The following is a 19713-nucleotide window of genomic DNA, read 5'->3' as shown; positions in this document are numbered from 1 at the left end:
GACTGCTGGGAATATACCTGAAAGAAGAGAAACTATGTTTAAAATGTAGAAATGAATAGATTTAGCTCTGCCTTTTACACATAATAGTTGTCCCACCTCGGCAGGTGTGTTAAATTAAAGACACTATTTATGGGACAACAGGGGAGACAAATAATTTATACAACTTTAATAAACGGGTTTTCTCTGTAAATTATTTCTAACGTCCATTAAGGTGAATTTAATACCAGATAAACTATTGACTAGGTGATTGTTCTCCAGGATGGTTAATGTGCAAATTAACCAACAGGATGTTAGGATCTGTGAGATGAGCCGTAGTGACAGCTTGACTAATTTCACGGTAGTTCTAATTTGAGCATAAATTTAATTAAACTATTATTTAATTATTTCCACACTAGTTATTGTCGATGTTAGCAGAGTCATTCTGTTCCAGTTCCTGCCTGACTGTTTAAGTCCATAAAGAGATTTTTGCAGTTTATACACCAGTCTCTTATTTTCTTGAGATTCCTTCTTATAGCCCTCTGGTTGTTCAATATAAAGTTCACATTCAATTGGGGCATGTAAATATGCTGTCTTTACATCCATCTGGTGAACAAACATGTTCTCCTGTGCCACCTTTTGCATCAACACTCTGATGCTTGTCATGCTAGCAGTTGGTGAAAAGGTTTCATCATAGTTCATACCTTTCTTTTGACTGAATCCTCTAGCAACATATCTAGCCTTATATCTGTCTGAACCATCACTATTCTTTTTGATTGCATATACCCATTTACCACCCACTACAGTTTTACCCTCAGGTAAATTGGTCAGGGTAAAAGTAACATTGTCCTTTAATGATTTCATTTCCTCATCCATTGCCGTAACCCATTCTTTTGCATTTACAGATGTTACAGCTTCCTTATAGGTTTGAGGTACTCCACTTATCATTCTGTAACAATAATCAATGTTAGCTATCTGTTCTTCATCATCAATGCCACATACATAGTCATCTAAATAACCTGGTTTCTTTCTTTCTCTGACAGGGTATCGCCCCTCAGGTTGTTCATGTCTTGTTGTGTCACTGGTACTCGCCATTGGTTCTTCCTCTGTGCTCATTTTATGGTCAGAAACGTTTTCTGGATCAGCCTTTGAAGTTTTGGTTGCTCTGGAATTAATTCTAATCAAATCATCATCATCATCCAAAGTTACATCCTTCTCTTTTTTCTCTCTGGATACAAAATCCACAAGCCTATGTTTCTGGATTTTCCTGCTGTTTGGATAGTACACCATATAGGCTGGACTATTCTTGTCATATCCTATAAAAATGCCTTTTTCACACCTTGAATCCAGCTTCCCTTTCTCTTGTTTGTAAGTGTAACAAACACATCCAAACTTGTGCATCCTAGAAATGTTAGGCTGTCTGCCCGTCAACATGAAATAAGGCGTTTGGTTTGTGCGATTATTAAAACATCTATTTCGCACTACAGCAGCTGTCTGAACTGCATACGGCCATAACATTTTTGGTATCTCACCATCAATTAACATACATCTAGCCATGTCAAACAAAGTTCTCCAATTTCGTTCTGCCGTGCCATTTTGATGTGGAGAATATGGTGCAGAGGTCTCATGTCTGATACCGTTTCTGCTCAGTAATGCTTGATACTCTTTTCCTGTGAATTCTGTACCATTGTCTGACCTCATACATTTTATCTTCCCATATGGAGCCATGTCAGCAATAAACTTTTCAGTAGCTTGCACTGTGTCACTCTTGTTTTTTAAAAAGTATACAAAGACTGCACTGGAATAATCATCTGAGAAGGATAATGCATATCTGTGACCATCTTTGGACATTGGATCTATAGGTCCTGCTAAATCTGTGTGGACCATTGCTAGCGGTTCTTTAGCTCTTGCATCTGGCTCCCTGTTCCTAGTTTGAACAAATTTTCCTTTTGTGCAAACTTCACAATATGGCTTCGGTTCACCTTTCCCTTTAATTTCCATGCCTTGAACAACATTTTCTAGCTTCAGTACGTCTCTGAAATTGCAATGTCCAAGAATCTCATGCCAACTTTGTAAGTCATAACATTTTTTACACTGATCACCACATTCATTGTCCATAGTTTGTAAGTAATACAATTTGTTACATACGTGAATGGGGATCTTGGTATTGCCTCTGAGAAGAACGTTCTTTCCTTCTTTGAAGATCACCGTTGCTCCGCTGGATGTTGCAGCTTTCACTGAGAAGATGTCTTGCGGATATGAAGGGATGTATAATGCGTTCCTCAGCACTGTTTTAAGACGTCGACCTCTACTGTCGATCAAACACACTTCCGCGTCTCCTCCCCAGCCAGCATACCTATGTGGGCCCCATATGGGATAAAGGAGGGCAGGCAATATGGGTCCCAAAAGGGTTTGTCCACGGTTTCCATGGTGGCCCTACATGGGTTTGCCCAAGTAAATTTTAATGGGCTCTGACTGGGTTTTCAGTGGGGCCCAGATGACTATCTCACATGAAGCCCATCTGTGGCCCACTAGGGTGCTTTCAGGAATATTTACCCGGGTCCCAATTGGGTCCTAACTGGGCTAGAATATGGGTAAGAAGTGGGTTTGTCCACGGTTTCCATGGTGGCCCTACATGGGTTTGACCAATAGATTTTAATGGGCTTTAACTGGGTTTTCAGTGGGGCCCAGATGATTTACTTACATGAGGCCCATCTGCGGCCCACTAGGGTGCTTTCAGGAATATTTACCCGGGTCCCAATTGTGTCTGAACTGGGCTAGAATATGGGTAAGAAGTGGGTTTGTCCACAGTTTCCATGGTGGCCCTACATGGGTTTGACCAGTAGATTTTAATATGCTTTAACTGGGTTTTCAGTGGGGCCCAGATGGTTTACTTACATGGAGGCCCATCTGTGGCCCACTAGGGTGCTTTCAGGAATATTTACCTGGGCCCTAACTGGGTCTGAACTGAGATAGAATATGGGTAACAAGTGGGTTTGCTAGAGGTCTCCATGGTGGCCCTATGTGGGTTTCCCCCAGATCGATTTTAATGGCCTTTACTGGGTTTTCAGAGGGGCCCAGATGGTTGGCTTACATGAAGTCCATGTATGGCCCATATATATGCTTTCAGGAATGTTTACTGGGCCTTAATAGGAGTTCAACTGGGCAAGCATGGGTAACAAATGTGTATTTCCACATTTTCCATGATGTGCCCATATGCTTTAGCCCATATGGGTTTAACATGGTCTGACTGGGTTTTCAGGGGGAGCCAGATGCCTTGATCCTGTAGGAACAATGGGGTCATTCACACCCAACCTGGAAATGAATGACATTCCTAGATATGCAATCTTAAACAAACCAAAGTCCTAAAATGCTTTAGCACAAAACTTGTTAGAAAAAAAGAGAGAGATGAAAAATTTCTTTTGGTTAAGGCTTTTTATTTTGTAATTTCAAATATTGTTAGAAGTTATTTTTTACCACAGCAATTATTAGAACTTTGTTAACACAGAGCAAATGGTGCCACAACAAGAATTGCGCTGGTAAACAAAAACAAAAAACTTGTTTACTAGCACGCACGCGCACACACACTGAACAATACTTTTGTATAACACATTGTTCAATAACTTACATGCCACATGCATGCTTAAACTTGAAAGCTCTCTTAAAACTGTCCATCTTGGAAGTCCTGCCCACCTGAATGTGAACTGGCAGCCTCCTTAGTCGCTCGAACCTTTCGATTTCCACCTCTGTCACGGGCTCCAGTAAACCACTTTGATAGTGCCTTTTCGGTATCTTTGTGGGTGATTCCGTGGATGGATCCATTTCTTTTAAGTGCTCCTATATGACAAGCATAGGTAGAAACTATATTAGTGTTTTACTTTTAGTACAGTGTAACATTAATAAGATTTGCATCTCCCCCTTTATGGTGCAAAAATGCTTGCAGACATCTGCCAAAATAAAAGCACTCTTGAGTCTTTAAAATACAATTTCAGCTATCAAAACTAAGCCAGTGAATGAATACTATGTGCATAAAACCAAAAATTGAAGTCAGTTTTTAACCTAAAAGATTACTAAAAATATAAAAAAAAAGGCATAAAAAAATAAATTAATAAATGTGTAAGAAAAAAAAGTGAAAAGAAAAGTTACTCTGACCATAGAAACTGATATTTACCATGGACAACATCAAAGAGACGCAGGTCCCGGAACTTGTGTTTCCCATGTCGGCCAAAAAGGTTGAACTGCAATGCCAATTCATGGGACATGAGGAATCCCATAGCTCGTCGTATTGCGTCATCTAAGGACGCTCCTCCAATTTCTGCAACCATGGCAACCTTAAGTATAATGACATTTACAAGACAACATTTGAAAATCATGATTTAATGTTAACTTTAATCTTAATTTTTAAGGAACAGAAATTTTACTTACAACTCCAGACATGAAGTCTGATTCACCCAGCTTCTAAAAGGTGATCTTCACAGTTTGATTCTCTTGAAGTCTGCAAGATATATTTTATTAATGCTTTTAACATTTAGGCTTTTCCAAATAATAAAATACTTAAGCATTTGTATAGACTAATCACTGTAGCCATATATTGTAATAATTTGGGAATCCCTGTGTTAGAACCGATAAAAATAAACTGTTGCACTCCGGTCCAAGAGGGCACATGATTCGAGATTTGCTGCTCAGCCAATCAGATGCCTGTCCCTGTCGGGCGCAACCAGAGTGGTCTACTTTTTCAATTTAAATTTTTTATACAGTGGCTTGGTTGCCACATGCTGGAAAGAAAGGTGATAAACAACTGTAGGCCATGAAGTCGGCAGATGATAAAAGCAGTTTCACTACGAGTCCCCTCTCATGTATCTCAGCTTCCTGACTGAGGGGAGAGGCTGGAACAGTCTCTGTGCAGGATGGCTGGCGTCCTTAATGATGTTCTTTTTTGGTGTCAACACTTTTCTCAAGAAAGCAGTTATGAATTTCATACTTTTCTTTCATCATTCAAGTTTTTTAGCCACTATTGTAAAATGTGTGTTATATTTTGTACTTTATTCCTTAATAAAGATTAAGATTATTTCTTTTGTCTCATTTAAAGAACTTTACTTTAGATAGCAATAGCAACTAAGCCACCAATACCTTTAAAATAACATTTGATATGCACCAAGCTTTAATTTGTAATTTCTGACATAAAATGTAGCAATTTTTTTAAACGGCATTGAGCATTTGGAAAATTTTATATATGAAGTCCTCATGCAATGTCATAAGGAGTGACGCCACCCAGTGAGTCAGTGATCTTGTCTAGGCGGCAAGAGCATTAGCGTTAAAGCTTTTTTATTATTAAAATTTAGAATTTTTCCAATTTCTGTCAAATGTGATTTTTGAACAACGCAAGAGAATAAATAATGGGAGATGGATGGTTGAATGCCATACATACAGGGCTAGCTGCCACATGGTAGTAAATGTTAGCACCAAATTAGTTGTTTTTAGTCACACTTGCTTTCTATTATTAGGCATCAATGATTAGGCTCATCAGTAGACTCCACAGAGCTAAGACACCTTTTTAAAGTTAAACTGATACTTTAATTGAAAGTTAACAAGTAGTGATCTAGCGATATGTACAATAACAAAAACATTCTATAATTACAACCCAGCATAAATGGCATATAGATTTAGGAAAGAAGACTAACTTAAACAGAAGTTTGTAGTTGTAACAGAATTCTATATCAATTTTTCATGGCATGACAGATTATATAGGCCAGAATAACTGGATTAATGTCAATCAAAGTATTTTTATTCTTTCACAAACCTGCACAAAAGAAGCACTAAAAAAAGTAGACCACTTGGTTGGATTGGAAGAAAAATGAGGGGGGGGGGGGTGATGACGCCATTGGCCAAAATTAAAATTTATTTCTCCGAAACCACAGCAGCACAAACGCTAATTTTAACGGCACAAACCTGCAAAAACGAAGCACTAACCATTCCGTCTATTTAACGGAGTTTTTGAAGTGGGTGGGGTGTCAGCTTCACTCAGCTGGTTGAGAAGAGTTTATCAGATTTGAGCGCGCGCCAAGCAGGTTTTGAGCGCGCGCGTGATGTTTAAACGCTGTCTCACTGCGCGCTCAAACAAAAGGAACACTTTAAAACAACCTAGCAACTTAGATTCGCTACTGAACCAATTCTGCCGCGTTGGCGCTCAGCAAATAGAATGGCGCTGCCGCAGTATTTGAAAATGGTATGGCGCGCAACAGTGCGGAGTTTAAAATCGCTCTGCATCAAAATATTCTTACCTTAATGATGGCAGTTGACTTATTGTGTGTGTATTTTTTTAACACTATCAGAAAACTTATCATCGAAACGAATAAGTAACAATTAAGTCTCTTTTCGGGTCCGGTCATCCGAAATATATAGGAGCAGCACATTTTTTTTTACCTTTAAAATATCTCCCTAACATTTGATACAATACAGGTAAAACAGAGAGGAGAAATGTACTTACATTTTCTTTTGTAGGACAACCAACCTGCAGACTCCGCGCCAACGGTCTAATCAAGTAGGCACTTGGAAAAACAGTTAACCTTCTCGAGCAAGCGAGTCGCCTCTTCTTCTTCTTCTTCTTCTTCTTCTTCTTCTTCTTCTTCTTCTTCTTCTTCTTCTTCTTGTTTTATGGCGGTTGGCAAGCAACTTAATGATGTGCATTACCGCCATCTACTAGAGTGGAGTGTGGATCGGGATGCTATGTATATATATTCTCCCACAAAAAATAAATAACTAGATAAATAAATAAATATAAATATAATGATAATAATAATAATAATTACATAAATATACTTATATCCTTTCTATCAATTTTGTTTTCTTAAGGTAGCTTATCAAATAACCAAAATATTCAGAATTAGAAATGTTTCCCAAAATATCTTTTAAATTTAACTGTAATTTATTTTCTTGTAATTGACGTAATAATTCTCTTCTCTCCATAGAATATTTATGACAAACCAACAAAACATGCTCCACCGTCTCCTCTTGATAACAAAAGTCACAAACTCCTGTTGGATGTTTCCTCATTTTAAATAGGTTTCCATTTAACCCTGTATGTCCGAAACGTAATCTAGATATAATTGTTTCCTCTTTTCTATTCCTTCCTGTTATCCTCATTGCACCAACTTTCCTTTGAATACTATAAAGCCATCTTCCGGTTCTATCTTCTTCCCACAGCTTCTGCCATCAAGCGAGTCGCCTCAATGACGTCATCGCCTTTTCAGCGGTTATTTTTCTGCTTGATTTTAGACGCAATTTATGTCCACATTGTATTTTGTGCTGATTGAAAAACCAGCTGTTTCTAATCTGAGAACAGTGTAAGAGTGTTGATGAAAATTAATGAAAATTAATGACGTAATGATAATTTTTCATTGACTGTACATGTAAGGTAGGTTCCAAATCGGTTAAATCATTTGAACATAAGTAGAAATGACATAAACCAAATCTTCCTCTAAATAAACTTGTCGGTGCTGATATCTGATATTGATTATTTAAAAAAAAATTATATTGATTATTTATTAATGTTGTCTGAAAAGGGGTATGAAGTAAAACTTATATTTCACACCCCTTCTCCCAATTGCACTTAAAATAAATGTAAAGTACCTTCCTGTTTAACAACTATGTTTTTTTTTTATGTATTTTATATGAGGTTTCCAGCTAAGCTTATTGTCTATCATTACTCCCAAAAACTTAATTTCCTTAACTCTCTCTACTCTCATATTATCTATTAGTGTCATGATTTTTCTCGATGACCCCGAACACACACACCACACACGGAGCTTAGTTTTGTGAGTTTTATTGAAAACAGATGATTTGTGGATGATAAGGACCAGAGTCTTTACCAGGATGGAGCAGCTGCATAGCGATGGCAGGAGCAGACAGATCGGAGGAGCCTGGACGACCACGGGTGAGCCCTGGGGCGGAACCCAAGGCTGTCAGGTGAGCTTCATTAAGACTCCGCATTTCTGGCTACATGATCCGCAATCATGGTTCTTCCACGTCGAAGCACAGTTTGCTCTTCATGGAATCTCATCAGACGACACAAAGTACCACTATGTTTCAGCGCTGGATCCGCCATCCACCAGGCGCGCAATGACCCTGCTGTGTAACCCTCCGACATACGGAAAGTACAGCGCCCTCAAGCAACTGCTTCAACGCCGTTAATCCCTCTCCGATAAGCTGCTTTCTCTTTCGGGGTTAGGGGATGGCTTGGCTTTGGAGATGATGGAAAGCATGCTGTCCTTGCTTGGTGACGATGAATGCGGATTTCTTTTCATCCACCTGTTCCTGCGACAGCTCCCGACCCCGGTGCGGATCGCTCTGGCTAACTCTTTCCTGCTGCGGGAGAAGGATTACCGCTCGCTGGCTGAAGAAGCTGATCGCATCCTCCTGGCTTCCAAGACCTTGACGGTCCAGTCGCTAGCCGAGGAAACTACAGCAGCTTCTTCTGAGCCTTTTCCGGTATCAGCGGTCAATCATCCGTCGATGATGGCAGCGATCACCACCAGGAAACGCCAGAAGCTGGCTGTTTGCTTTTACCATCAGCGCTTCGGTGTCAGGACGCAGCGCTGCCTCTCGCCCTGCAGCCTTAAGCTGCTGGGAAACGACACAGCCGACACCTGCTATGAGCCGCGGCCGTCGGTGATAAGGAGAGGCTGCTCTTTATTGAGGATTCGTCTTCCTCTGTGCTCACGACTTGCTGGTGGTCGTTACGTACAATCCGCAGGCTAATGGGTTGTGTGAGCGGTTTCACAGGTCATTGAAAGCTGCGCTCCACACTTCTTTGACTGATGGCAACGCTGACCGGCTTCCGTGGGTCATGCTTGGTTTGCGTTCAGTTGTTAAAGAGGACCTTGGCGCTTCCACAGGGACACGCAGGGGCTGGTTTTCGACCAGCCCCTGCGTGTCCCTGTTCTGCTGTGACTCTGGCCTGCAAGTCTGCACTCTGTTGTGCTACTGATCCAGCTGTTGCTCTGGCCTGGAAGTACTCACTCTGCCGTGCTGGTGGTCCTGCTCCAAATTCACCTCCAGCCAAAACTCTCTCTGGGCCGTCAGCTCCTGCCTTCACCTACACCTCTGTTCCAGTCCCGGCCTGCCTCTCTGGTTTCATCATCCACCTTCCTTTCGGTTGGCCCATGCCAACCGAAAGGAAGGTGGACCACATTGAACCCACATGACGTATGTCATGTGGGTTCAATGTGGTCAGCCCACATGGGCATCTAATTTTGGGCCCATGACACTGAAACCACATGGGCCCCACATAGGGTTGCCCATTTCTGCCCCATTCCCAGTTAGCCAACATAAAAAAGGACTAGGGCCTACATATCCATGCCCAGGTCCAACCCATGTACGGTCAGCCCATTCTTATATCATGTGGGTTCAATGTGGTCAGCCCACATGGGCATCTCGTTTTGGGCCCATGACACTGAAACCACATGGGCCCCACATAGGGTTGCCCATTTCTGCCCCATGCCCAGTTAGCCCACACAAAAAAGGACTAGGGCCTACATATCCATGCCCAGGTCCAACCCATGTACGGTCAGCCCATTCTTATATCATGTGGGTTCAATGTGGTCAGCCCACATGGGCATCTAATTTTGGGCCCATGACACTGAAACCACATGGGCCCCACATAGGGTTGCCCATTTCTGCCCCATGCCCAGTTAGCCCACACAAAAAAGGACTAGGGCCTACATATCCATGCCCAGGTCCAACCCATGTACGGTCAGCCCATTCTTATATCATGTGGGTTCAATGTGGTCAGTCCACATGGGCTTCTCATTTTGGGCCCATGACACTGAAACCACATGGGCCCCACATAGGGTTGCCCATTTCTGTCCCATTCCCAGTTAGCCCACACAAAAAAGGACTAGGGCCTACATATCCATGCCCAGGTCCAACCCATGTACGGTCAGCCCGTTCTTATATCATGTGGGTTCAATGTGGTCAGCCCACATGGGCTTCTCATTTTGGGCCCATGATACGGAAACCACATGGGCCCCACATAGGGTTGCCCATTTCTGTCCCATTCCCAGTTAGCCCACATTACTGCTGAATAGGGCCCATACATTTAGCCCAAATGGGCCAGCCCTTATTGGTCCCATTTTAGATTACCATATGGGTCTCATGCAGTTAGCCCACATAAAACCCATGCCCACTCATTACCCATGCAGCCCACAACAAACCCAAGTGGGACCCACCCATGCATGCTGGCTGGGTCGTTGCTTAGCAACCCCAAGACACCTTGATCCATCTGCTAATTCCATGCAGTGCGTCTCGGCCTGGAAACTCCCATCAAGCTTCCGAAACTTCCTGATGTCGGTGATTATGTGCGATGTCGCACCAGCGTCCACCATCAGACCTGTCCTGTTGATGTCGTCCACTCGCGTGTCAGCGTCGCTCACCCGGAAAGCAAACTCTTTCTCGCCGCCCGTCTCTTCGGCTACTTTCCGTGCGTTGTCTCGTTGTTTTCTCCGTCTGCAGGTTGCGTTGCTGTGACTGTTATTCTTACAGTAACTGCACCATTGCTTTCGCTGGCAGGTTCTGCTTATGTGGCCTTTACTCCCACATTTAAAACACACAATGTCACAACTTCCTGCTCCAGGATCATTTGCACCTCTTGGTGCGCATTTCGTGCCAAAATGTGCCTTAGCTTTCATCACATTGTCCTCAGATACTGTGGCACGCATATTTTCAATGTCTTCAAAACTTCTGAGTTTTGTCTTAAACTCTGCAAAAGTCAAGTTCTCACCATCTTCGCTTTGAGTGATATAAATAGCAAATGGCTTAAATGTACCTGGAAGTCCTTTCAAGACCATGGCGATCAGAAGTCCATCGCTCAGCTCCTCACCTGCACTCCTTAACGCAGTGATTGCGGTCTCAGCTCTGATGATGTACTCCGTCACTGTCTCGCAGGATGATTTCTGCAATGAAGTCAGCTCGGTATACAGGTTAATCACTCTGGGCTTTCCTTTTCCGGCATAATGTGTCCGCAAGATTCTAAGCGCTGCACGTCCGTCATCTGCTGCATCATGCATGACGAGTGATAGACTTTTGTCATCCAAAAACTGAATGAGCTCTGCATACGCCTCAGCGTTTTTCTCTTCATCGTCCTCATCGGGGGTGGGTTCCTTCAAAATTGTCTCTTTCAGCCCTTGCAATCGAAGATGTCCTAAAAACTTTATCTCCCATAGTTCGTAATTTTTCTCGTCTCCATCAAAGAGAAGCCTTGACCAGCGGCTGTGCGGCAAGTCTTTTTGTCTTCTGTTCATTTTCCTTGTTTACTTACACAGCGGGTGTTCACTGTCTGTCGGGACATTTACCCGTTTCTTCATTGATCCTGGGCCCATAACCTGTTAGCAGAGTCATTCTTTAACACAGCATACAACGTGACATCATGAGACTCACACAGGTTGTGGCTTTCGTGGTGGAGCCCCTTTGTTTGAAGGACACACCCTTTATTGAACAAGAGTGTCTTAAATTAGACAGGTCACGTGATGTGACACACAATAATCCAATAATCCAATAATGATAAAAACAACAACAAATGAGAGCATAAAAAACATTCATGTCAACAGTCGAGTTTAGTAAATTACTTTAAATAATCACAGATATAGGTTTTTTATTTGTTTGAGGTGTTTGTTTTAATATTATTTGAAATATTATTAAATAAAAATGTCATAATTGTGTTTCGATTTCCTGATAAAGCAGAGACACAATCACAGTTTCCAGCTCCCAGAATCCAAACTACTACTAATACTACTACTACTACTAATAATAATATATTAGCATTTAATATTATTATTTATCACATTGGCTAAGGACTCAACCTCATCACTGAAGTTAGATATAAATCTTTATAATTATTTCACTTTCCCCCAGGATCGTTACTGATTTTTAATTAGACTTTACTTCGTTACACAGCCAGTACACGTGACCAGCGGGCCCCTTTGACCCGTTCTCTCGCGAGACGTGACGTGACTCTTCGCGAGATCACGTCTGCAGCAGCAAATCGGCTCCAGAAGACAATCTGCTCGTTTCTGCGGTAAGAGGCTGATTAAGCAGGCGCGTGCGCGACACGCGCCGGCCGAGCGCGTGTGCGGGGCTCGGAGCGCGTGCTCGCGCGCCTGTGTGTGCGCGGTGTCGCTGGTGGGGGACGTGCGTGAATGTGTGCGGTGCCTGTGGAGGAGAGGAGGATGGAGGAGGCTGCAGCCTGACGGGCGCGACGCAGCGTGCACGCGCGCAGCGCCGCCGCGTTTGCTGCAAATGATGACCACCCTCGATCTTCATCCTCCTCCTCTTCCTCCGCGCGTGGGCTCTTTCATCCTACGCGTGACCTTCAGTCAGAAGGTCACATGTCCAGCTGGTCAGGTTAGAGGTGGGCGGAGCCGGCTGCTTTGGACAGGTGTGCTGAGGTTCCGCGCGGCAAACGTGTGCGTGTAGCGACCAGGTGCGTGCTCAGGTGTGTGCTCTGATAGGAGGAGAGGTAAAACTGAAAGGAGAGGGACACCAGAGGCCTGAACCCAGAGCAGCTGGATCAGAACCAGCGGGTCCACCAGAACTCCAGAGGCAGTCCGAGGATGAATAAGTTTATTCTGGGGCCGCACTATGAATTAAACTGCGTGATAACAAACACACCTGTCCCTTAAGGTTAACATTGTCCTTTCAAAATAAAGCCCAATTTATGTCTCAAAATAAAAGCCTTAAAAATGGAGAGTTCAGAACATTTTAAACATAAGTCTGCATAGATGGGTTAACCGGGCCGACGATGAAACAGCATTTTTAGGCCCTTCAACGTTAGAGTAAAATTTTCTGAGGTCTTAATGGATCAGAGGGCCTTTATTTATATTTATGACTTTATTATTATTACTTTATTATTATTTTGAAGGCCTTGGTGCTGTTATGAGTGTTGGTGTGAAGCAGGAGATGGATCCATGGATTGGGGTCTGCAGTAATCGATCATGACCGACATTATGGAGTCCTCAGTACACAGAGCTACACTGCAAAAAGGAACTGAAAATAAGTTAAATGTTCTTAAAGTGAGTGTATATGTCCTTGATTTGAGCAGATAAATAAGACTACCTGCCAATAGAAAAAGATTTCTGCACTTAAAATAGGAACAACTCCTCTCCATCATCTTTTTGCAAGTAAATGTAATTATCTTATTTTAGGGGTAAAATACTTGTTCCGTTGGCAGATCATCTTATTTAGCTGCTCAAATCACAAACAAATACACTCATTTCAACAATTTTCACTGTTAGTTCTCTTTTTGCAGTGTAAAGTGAGCTTCCCTCCATTCAGAGGTCCTTTGGGTAAATCTCAACAGGAGGAGACAGAACCTGCTGGAGGTGCTTTAAGAACGAGGTGGAGAGCTGCTGGGGACGTTTGTCCTGGACCTCTTAGTCCTGCAGCCTGATGGATGATTACAGCAGCTGAACAGAACCTGCTTCATGGTTCTGGTTCTCTGCAGGTGACCCTTCATGCTTCTTGTTTGACTTTTTCCATTATTTTTGTCCTCCAGAGGCGTCTGAACAGGTTAAAAGTGATTTTTATGTTTTCTTATCAGAACTCTAGGAAAGGTCCTCCCTCGGATCTTTGCTTTTTATGATTGAATCCATTTCTCTGCATTAGTTCTGAAACAAAATAATAACCAACACCAGAGAATAAAAGCTTATAACAATATGTTTTTAGGTATTTATTGTTATGACTGTAAAAGTGTTAATAAACAGTATTTACAACTTCTCTGCTGAGTTTTTTTTAGGTAACTGTGACTGCAGGGAAAGACCAATAATGCTTCAAAGCAAACTCCATTATTAATACGCTTCTTCAGGAGTGTTTTTAGTTCTTAATGCCACACAGTAACTGCTTTTCATCATATTTTGGATTTTTTTCTTTGATAGGTAATGATTCGCTCATAGAACCAACAACAATCCTGACAATGTCAGTTTTTGTGGTTTTTAGATGTTTGTAATTAGAAAAATGTCACAATAAATCAAATTTCTTAATAACAATAAATAATGCAATAAATATCCATCTCTAATTCAAACCCACATAACAGCAGTTGGTCTAAGATTGATATCTGATTTCTATATCAGATATCTGATTATAATCAACAGAAATGACATTTTAAAAATATATCTTAGCCGATCTTTTTGATTTATCTGCTGTGATGCTTCTGCTTAGAATTTAAAAATCAAACATCCTAAAATATTTAGGTCCTTTTCAGGATTACCGTATTTTTAAGACTATAAATTGCACTTTTTTTTTCATAGTTTGGTCGATCCTGCGACTTATAGTCAGGAGAGACTAATTTATCAATTTAAATGGTAATTCATACTGAACAGCATGAACCAAGGAGTAAACATTACCGTCTATAGCCACAAGAGGGCGAACTAGGCTTGTGAAAACTATATGCTGCTCTTGCACCACTTAAAAAATAATTAAAACATTAACTTCTAGACAACAAAGACTGAACATGTACATATGTTGTTTCACTGTTTCAGTCTGTATTCACGCAGCAGAGCGTTGCATGGAGCAGCTCTAAGGAACCAGAATTAGACAGAACCTGTTATTGGGCCGTGAAGCTAATAGCAGCTAGCGCTAGCTTACAGCTCTGTTGTCCGGGTGGTTTATAATTTCTCTGATGCACTGAGCTTTATGTTGCTCTAACTGTTAGCTTAGCACGTAACATCGTAATGCTCACGGTCTGATTTCAGCGTAATTAGACTGAAATGCGCTGACTAGATCTTTCCTGGTTGGAATTGGTGGAGTTAATGTTATGCTAATTTACTCCATTCAGCGTCCCAGATGTGTTTCATGTTATTCAGCTGGTTGTGGATGCAGCTGTGTGATTTAATAAATTGCTTTACCAGATTAAATGTCAGTTTTTATTCTTGTGTGAAATAAATGTCTAAATGAATGCGACTTGATGTATTAAATTAATCTTTTTTCCTCTTTATGACGCATTTTTAGTCCGAAGAACGTGGTAAATGAGCATTTCCTGGTTTACCGGCTGCTGTTTGACTCCTCCACAGACGGAGGGCCGTCACGCCTGGTCCTGCTGAGGCGGCGCTGAAGCCTGGCTGTATTGGTGGCCGTGTTGCAGACGGCCATGGAGGTGTCGTCTCACAGCCTCTTCCTGCTGCAGCAGCTCAACGTGCAGCGAGAGTTCGGCTTCCTGTGCGACTGCACCGTCGCCATCGGCAACGTCTACTTCAAAGCCCACAGAGCCGTGCTGGCCGCCTTCTCCAACTACTTCAAGATGATCTTCATCCACCAGTCCAGGTAGAACACCTGAGGGCACACACGTTCTCCACACGTTCTCCACATGTTCTCCACACGGTAACCAGTCTGAGGACATGGTGGAAGGAGAACGGGTTGAGAAATATCCAGGTTCTGCTGCACGGTGTCGGGTTTTAAGGCACCGATTAGTGATTCTAGACGTGTGACACGAGAGCTGTAAGTTGGTGCCAAAGACAAAAGTGGATGCAGAGGCCGTGAGAAGAAGCCGGAGCAGAAGAAGAAACTCACTGATAAGCAGAATTAGGTTTATCCTGATTAGATTCAGCATTAAATATTCAGGTTTAGTGTAGCTGGATTTGGATCATCTGATCCTGATTAGGTTCAGGTGTTCAGAAGCTCATCAGCAGATTCTGGTCTGGATTAGTTAATCATATGATCCTAATTAGTTTAACTGGATTTAAACCCCCTGGTCTAAAACAGGTTTAGTTTATCCTGGTTTGTAACAGCTGATCAGATTTTATTGGGTTTAAGATTGATTTAGAACATCTGATCTGAATTAGGATTTTAATCCAGGGTCAGGAAAAGTGCAGCTAACATCTCTGCAGACGCCACACATCCTGGACACAACCTGTTCAGACTTCTGCCTCCAGGGCGGCGCTACAGAGACGCTGTTTTGGTAAAACCAGCTTCTCCACTCATGCTGTCTCTTTGACGAACTTCTCACCGCTCCTCTGCTTAGGGACAAAATAATTATTACTATTATAACCCTGCAAACAGTAGGAAAAATATTGAGGGTAGCCACGCACATTGTTTATCTTTTAGAAATATTTCTGCCTAATCTCTGTACGCTGTGAGCACATGAAACCTTGCTTGTGCACAAAAAGCGGATTATTTTCTAATTGCTCTTATTAAGCCGAGTTGATCTGGATCAGAACAAACTGATCCTAATTAAAAGGACTGGGTATCATCTAGGATGAGCCGATAGGATTATCCATATAGCTCAGCTTGATTTGACTCCAATATTGATATTTATTACTTTCCAATTAATGCTAATGATTAAGTCATTCAATCAACAAAAAATATTATACAATTATTATATTTGTTACATTTATTGAACACTGATATATTAACAGGGAAATAAAGTGCATTTGGTTCAAAGCATTTAACATATCACAGAAACCAAAAATGTGCCAAACGTCTGATTTTAGGGACGAAGGAGTTTCTAAAATCCTGTCGGCCGTTCTGCAAAAATTCGTCTCACTTCCTCACTGTGAACAGTAACGGCTATAATGACGCCCCCTAGTGGTTGGGAGGTATATGGATAAAAACATTAATATTAATCTTTGTATGAATTTTTATGCACAGCCCTATTAATCAGGTGAATTAGTGGATTCTGATTCAGCGTTCTCGCCCCTGCAGCCGTCTGTGACGCCCCGCCTCGTGTTTCTGTGTCTCCGCAGTGAATGTATAAAGATCCAGCCCACCGACATCCAGCCGGACGTCTTCAGCTACCTGCTGCACATCATGTACACCGGCATGTGCCCCAAGCAGGCGGTGGACCAGAGCCGGCTGCAGGACGGCATCAAGTTCCTCCACGCCTACCAGCTGTGCCGCAAACCAGGCGAAGGGGCGCCTGACGCCACCGCAGACGTGGTCCGCATGTCCAACCTCTACGGCATCCAGATCTCCTCCCAGCTGGCCAACAAGGACACACCCGGAGTCCCCAAGACCACCTCGGTGTCCCGGGGGGCCTCTGAGGACGGACGCTCCTCAGGCAGGGGGCTGAGGGCCCACTCCCAGCTGTCCCTCGCCGTCGGACTGGAGGGGGTCCCGCAGGACCACCAGGAGTCGGCGCTTCGCAACATCTGCTCCGTGACGTCGGCGGACGACTCCGACATCTCGAGTCGCATCAAGCAGGAGCGGGTGGAGGAGGAGGAGGGCGAGGCGGAGGAGGGGCCAGGGGCGGGGTCCCTGTCCCCCGCACAGGGCAGCAGTCCCAGTCAGGGCGCTCTGTTCAAAGACCGGCCCCTGGCCCTCCAGTGTCCGCGCTGCGGGGAGCGCTGCTCCTCGCCGGAGGACCTGAGGGAGCACCTGTTCAGCCACGCCCTCGACCCCGCCCGCCTGATGGACGGGCTGCCGCCGGGCGGCGAGCTGGAGGCCGGCGTGGAGGAGGGCCTGGCGGGGGCCCAGGAGCAGCTGGACGCGGGGTGTCTGGAGGAGGCGCTGAGGCAGAGCCAGGCCCTCGCCAACCAGCTGGCGGCGGAGCTGAGGCGGAGCCGGGGCGGCGGCGGCGGCGGCTGCGGGACAAGCCCCGCCCCCACCATCCTGCAGTCGCGCAAGCGGAAGATCGCCTGCGCCGTCTGCAGCCTGCGCTTCTCCCACAAGAGCCAGCTGCAGGAACACATGTACGCCCACACCGGCAAGCCGGGCCGCTTCCACCGCTACAACCGCCTCTGCAGCCAGCTCTTCCAGGGCTCCGCCCACTTCTGCGAGGGCGCCGCCGAGCCGGGCGGAGGGGGCGGAGCCTCGGCCGCGCTCGCCGAGGACGCCAACCGGGACACTCAGGACAACGGCAGCTCGTGCTACTCGCTGGACTCCGAGGTGTCCCAGGAGAGCGTGGACGGCGTCCCTGTCGAGTGAGGTCACCTGATCAGGGACTTACCTGTGCAGGTGTGTGTGTGTGTGAGTGTGTAAGTCAGTCATGTGATCATCGTGCTTTCAGCAGAGCTTCAGCTGATGAAGTTGTTGATGACGTTCACTGGTTTTGAAGAGGTTCCTCCTGTCTGCAGAAAGTCAGCAGCTATAGACGCGTCAGATCATCACCGACTCTCTGGGTAAACTTGGTGGAAACAAACCAGCTCAGACGGTCGACCTGGTCCTCCAAAGCTGCTGAGAAGCATCAGATTGTGAGGAAGAGGATGCAGCGCTGCAGCCGCTGCCCTGCAGCAGACGCAGCAGTGCCTTGATGGTTCCCATGCAGAGCCCCAAGCTTTGTGACAATCTGCAGCCTTCTGCTAAAAGTCCAGCAAAGATGCTGAAGAAGGATGAAAAAAATAAACGACATTTAACTCCGTTAGATCAAAGCTGTAGATCTGGAAAGTACACCTCCATTTAAGGATGAAGGTCTTTATCTGATCCTGTCAGGAAGTAGAGATGGACTAAATTCAGCCTCAGATGTTCACATGATGACACGCTGAGGGAAAACCAGGAGGAGTTTGCTGCAGAGAGGCAACACCATGCCAAGACAGAAAGACTTAGAGAAGCTGCTGTTGCTGCCAACGATCTGTTTCAAACTACCGGGCGTATGTCGTTCTGCACAGAGGAACTTTGTTCCGTGGAGGAGAACATCTCAGCAGCTGCTAATCTTCCCAGGAGGCGACGTTCCAGCAGCTTCAGCCCAACGTCAGAGAAATTAAACCCAGGAGCTCCACCTCAGACTCTACAGGCCTCAGCCAACAGCTTAATGGTCATGACCCTGAACCAGGAGGAGGTTCTACCATCCCTGCTCCTCTCATTATTAAACAGATGATGACAGCGTGATATTTATCTAAGGTTTACTTTATCTAAGGTTTACCTGCTGTTTAGCAGAGCTGCATCAGCGTGGATCAGGTGTGTTAATAAATCAGCCTCCACCTGCAGGTCAGTCATCCCGTTCAGGTTAGCGGGGGAGTCAGAAAACGTGTTGCTGGGGTCACATGATGTCACATGATGTCACATGACGTCACATGACGTCACATGACCGCCACTTTCTGATCAGGGTTCTCCAGCCGAGGCGAGCCGAGCGCTGAATGTGTGACTGTCGTCCTTTTCTCTGTGTTTCGCCATGAAAACAGGAAGTTTGGTGTCGACGTGTTTTTGTACACGTATCGTTTTTCATCGATGGAAATGTTTTTTTGTAAATAAATGTCCTTTTCCACCAATCACGCTGCAGCTCTTTCTTTTGGAGGTCATTTGTCATAAAAGCAAACGATCTGAGTCAGACTGTTAACCTCTTCAGACTCTCCCTGCAGTTTGCTTTAATGCAAATGTGTGAAACGTTGGTTTGATTTGGTCTAAAATGACTCAGATTTAAAAGTGTTACCTTTAATCTTCACGTGTGCCCAGACTGTTGGAGGTGGTGTCTGTTTCCTGCAGCTCTGGACAGCCGTGAAGTCCAGGATGGACTTTAGATGGTTGTGCTTTCTGCAGATGCACCAGCTGACCTGTGTGCACTGATGCACAGACGGGTTCAGACCAGCAGGGGGCAGCAGAGGAACGACCAGAGGATTTGAAAAATGTTATTTAACATGAGTAAAATTTTAAGACACTCAAACAAAGTAAAGCAGCTTAAATGAATACTTATAAACACATAAAATGCAGTATTTTTTTTTACCTAGGAGCTGATATTTTTAAAAATAATTTTCATGTTTTTATACTTGAAGACTGATTCATATTTTTCCAAAGGCAGTGGTGTATTACATTTCCCACATA

At 44.0% G+C, this 19713-nt stretch overlaps 1 protein-coding gene and 2 long non-coding RNA genes across 4 annotated transcripts; 2 read left to right on the top strand and 1 right to left on the bottom strand.

The window, feature by feature from the left end:
• Positions 1–424: 424 nt before the first annotated feature.
• On the top strand, positions 425–1730 carry LOC118559894. The gene is made up of 2 exons (XR_004929002.1): positions 425–908; positions 1020–1730. It is a non-coding gene; the product is annotated as an uncharacterized LOC118559894 (long non-coding RNA).
• A 1662-nt stretch (positions 1731–3392) lies between these two features.
• On the bottom strand, positions 3393–6608 carry LOC118559891. The gene is made up of 4 exons (XR_004928999.1): positions 6464–6608; positions 4402–4471; positions 4148–4307; positions 3393–3813 (listed from the first exon to the last, which is right to left on the bottom strand). It is a non-coding gene; the product is annotated as an uncharacterized LOC118559891 (long non-coding RNA).
• Positions 6609–11957: 5349 nt separating this feature from the next.
• zbtb25 (zinc finger and BTB domain containing 25) lies at positions 11958–18967 on the top strand. 2 transcript variants are annotated; one of them, XM_021322419.2, is made up of 3 exons: positions 11958–12046; positions 15036–15285; positions 16704–18967. In XM_021322419.2, the coding sequence occupies exons 2-3, from the start codon at positions 15113–15115 to the stop codon at positions 17881–17883; spliced, it is 1353 nt and encodes a 450-aa protein (XP_021178094.2). In that variant the 5' UTR covers positions 11958–12046; positions 15036–15112; the 3' UTR covers positions 17884–18967. The 2 variants fall into 2 exon arrangements, with proteins under 2 accessions (XP_021178094.2, XP_012729777.2); XM_012874323.3 differs by lacking the exon at positions 11958–12046 and having other exon boundaries at positions 14906–15285.
• The last annotated feature ends 746 nt before the right edge of the window (positions 18968–19713 follow it).

Source organism: Fundulus heteroclitus, unplaced genomic scaffold, assembly GCF_011125445.2.
Source record: "Fundulus heteroclitus isolate FHET01 unplaced genomic scaffold, MU-UCD_Fhet_4.1 scaffold_36, whole genome shotgun sequence".
Taxonomy (NCBI): domain Eukaryota; kingdom Metazoa; phylum Chordata; class Actinopteri; order Cyprinodontiformes; family Fundulidae; genus Fundulus; species Fundulus heteroclitus.
The sequence above is the reverse complement of the archived record's forward strand: the minus strand, read 5'-3'. Positions and strand labels throughout refer to the sequence as shown.

Bases quoted from the DNA above. Each gene is read 5' to 3' on its own strand.
- zbtb25 (XM_021322419.2), top strand. From the start codon at position 15,113: ATGGAGGTGTCGTCTCACAGCCTCTTCCTGCTGCAGCAGCTCAACGTG. The intron at 15,286-16,703 runs GTAGAACACCTG...GTGTCTCCGCAG, and splicing joins ATCTTCATCCACCAGTCCAG to TGAATGTATAAAGATCCAGC.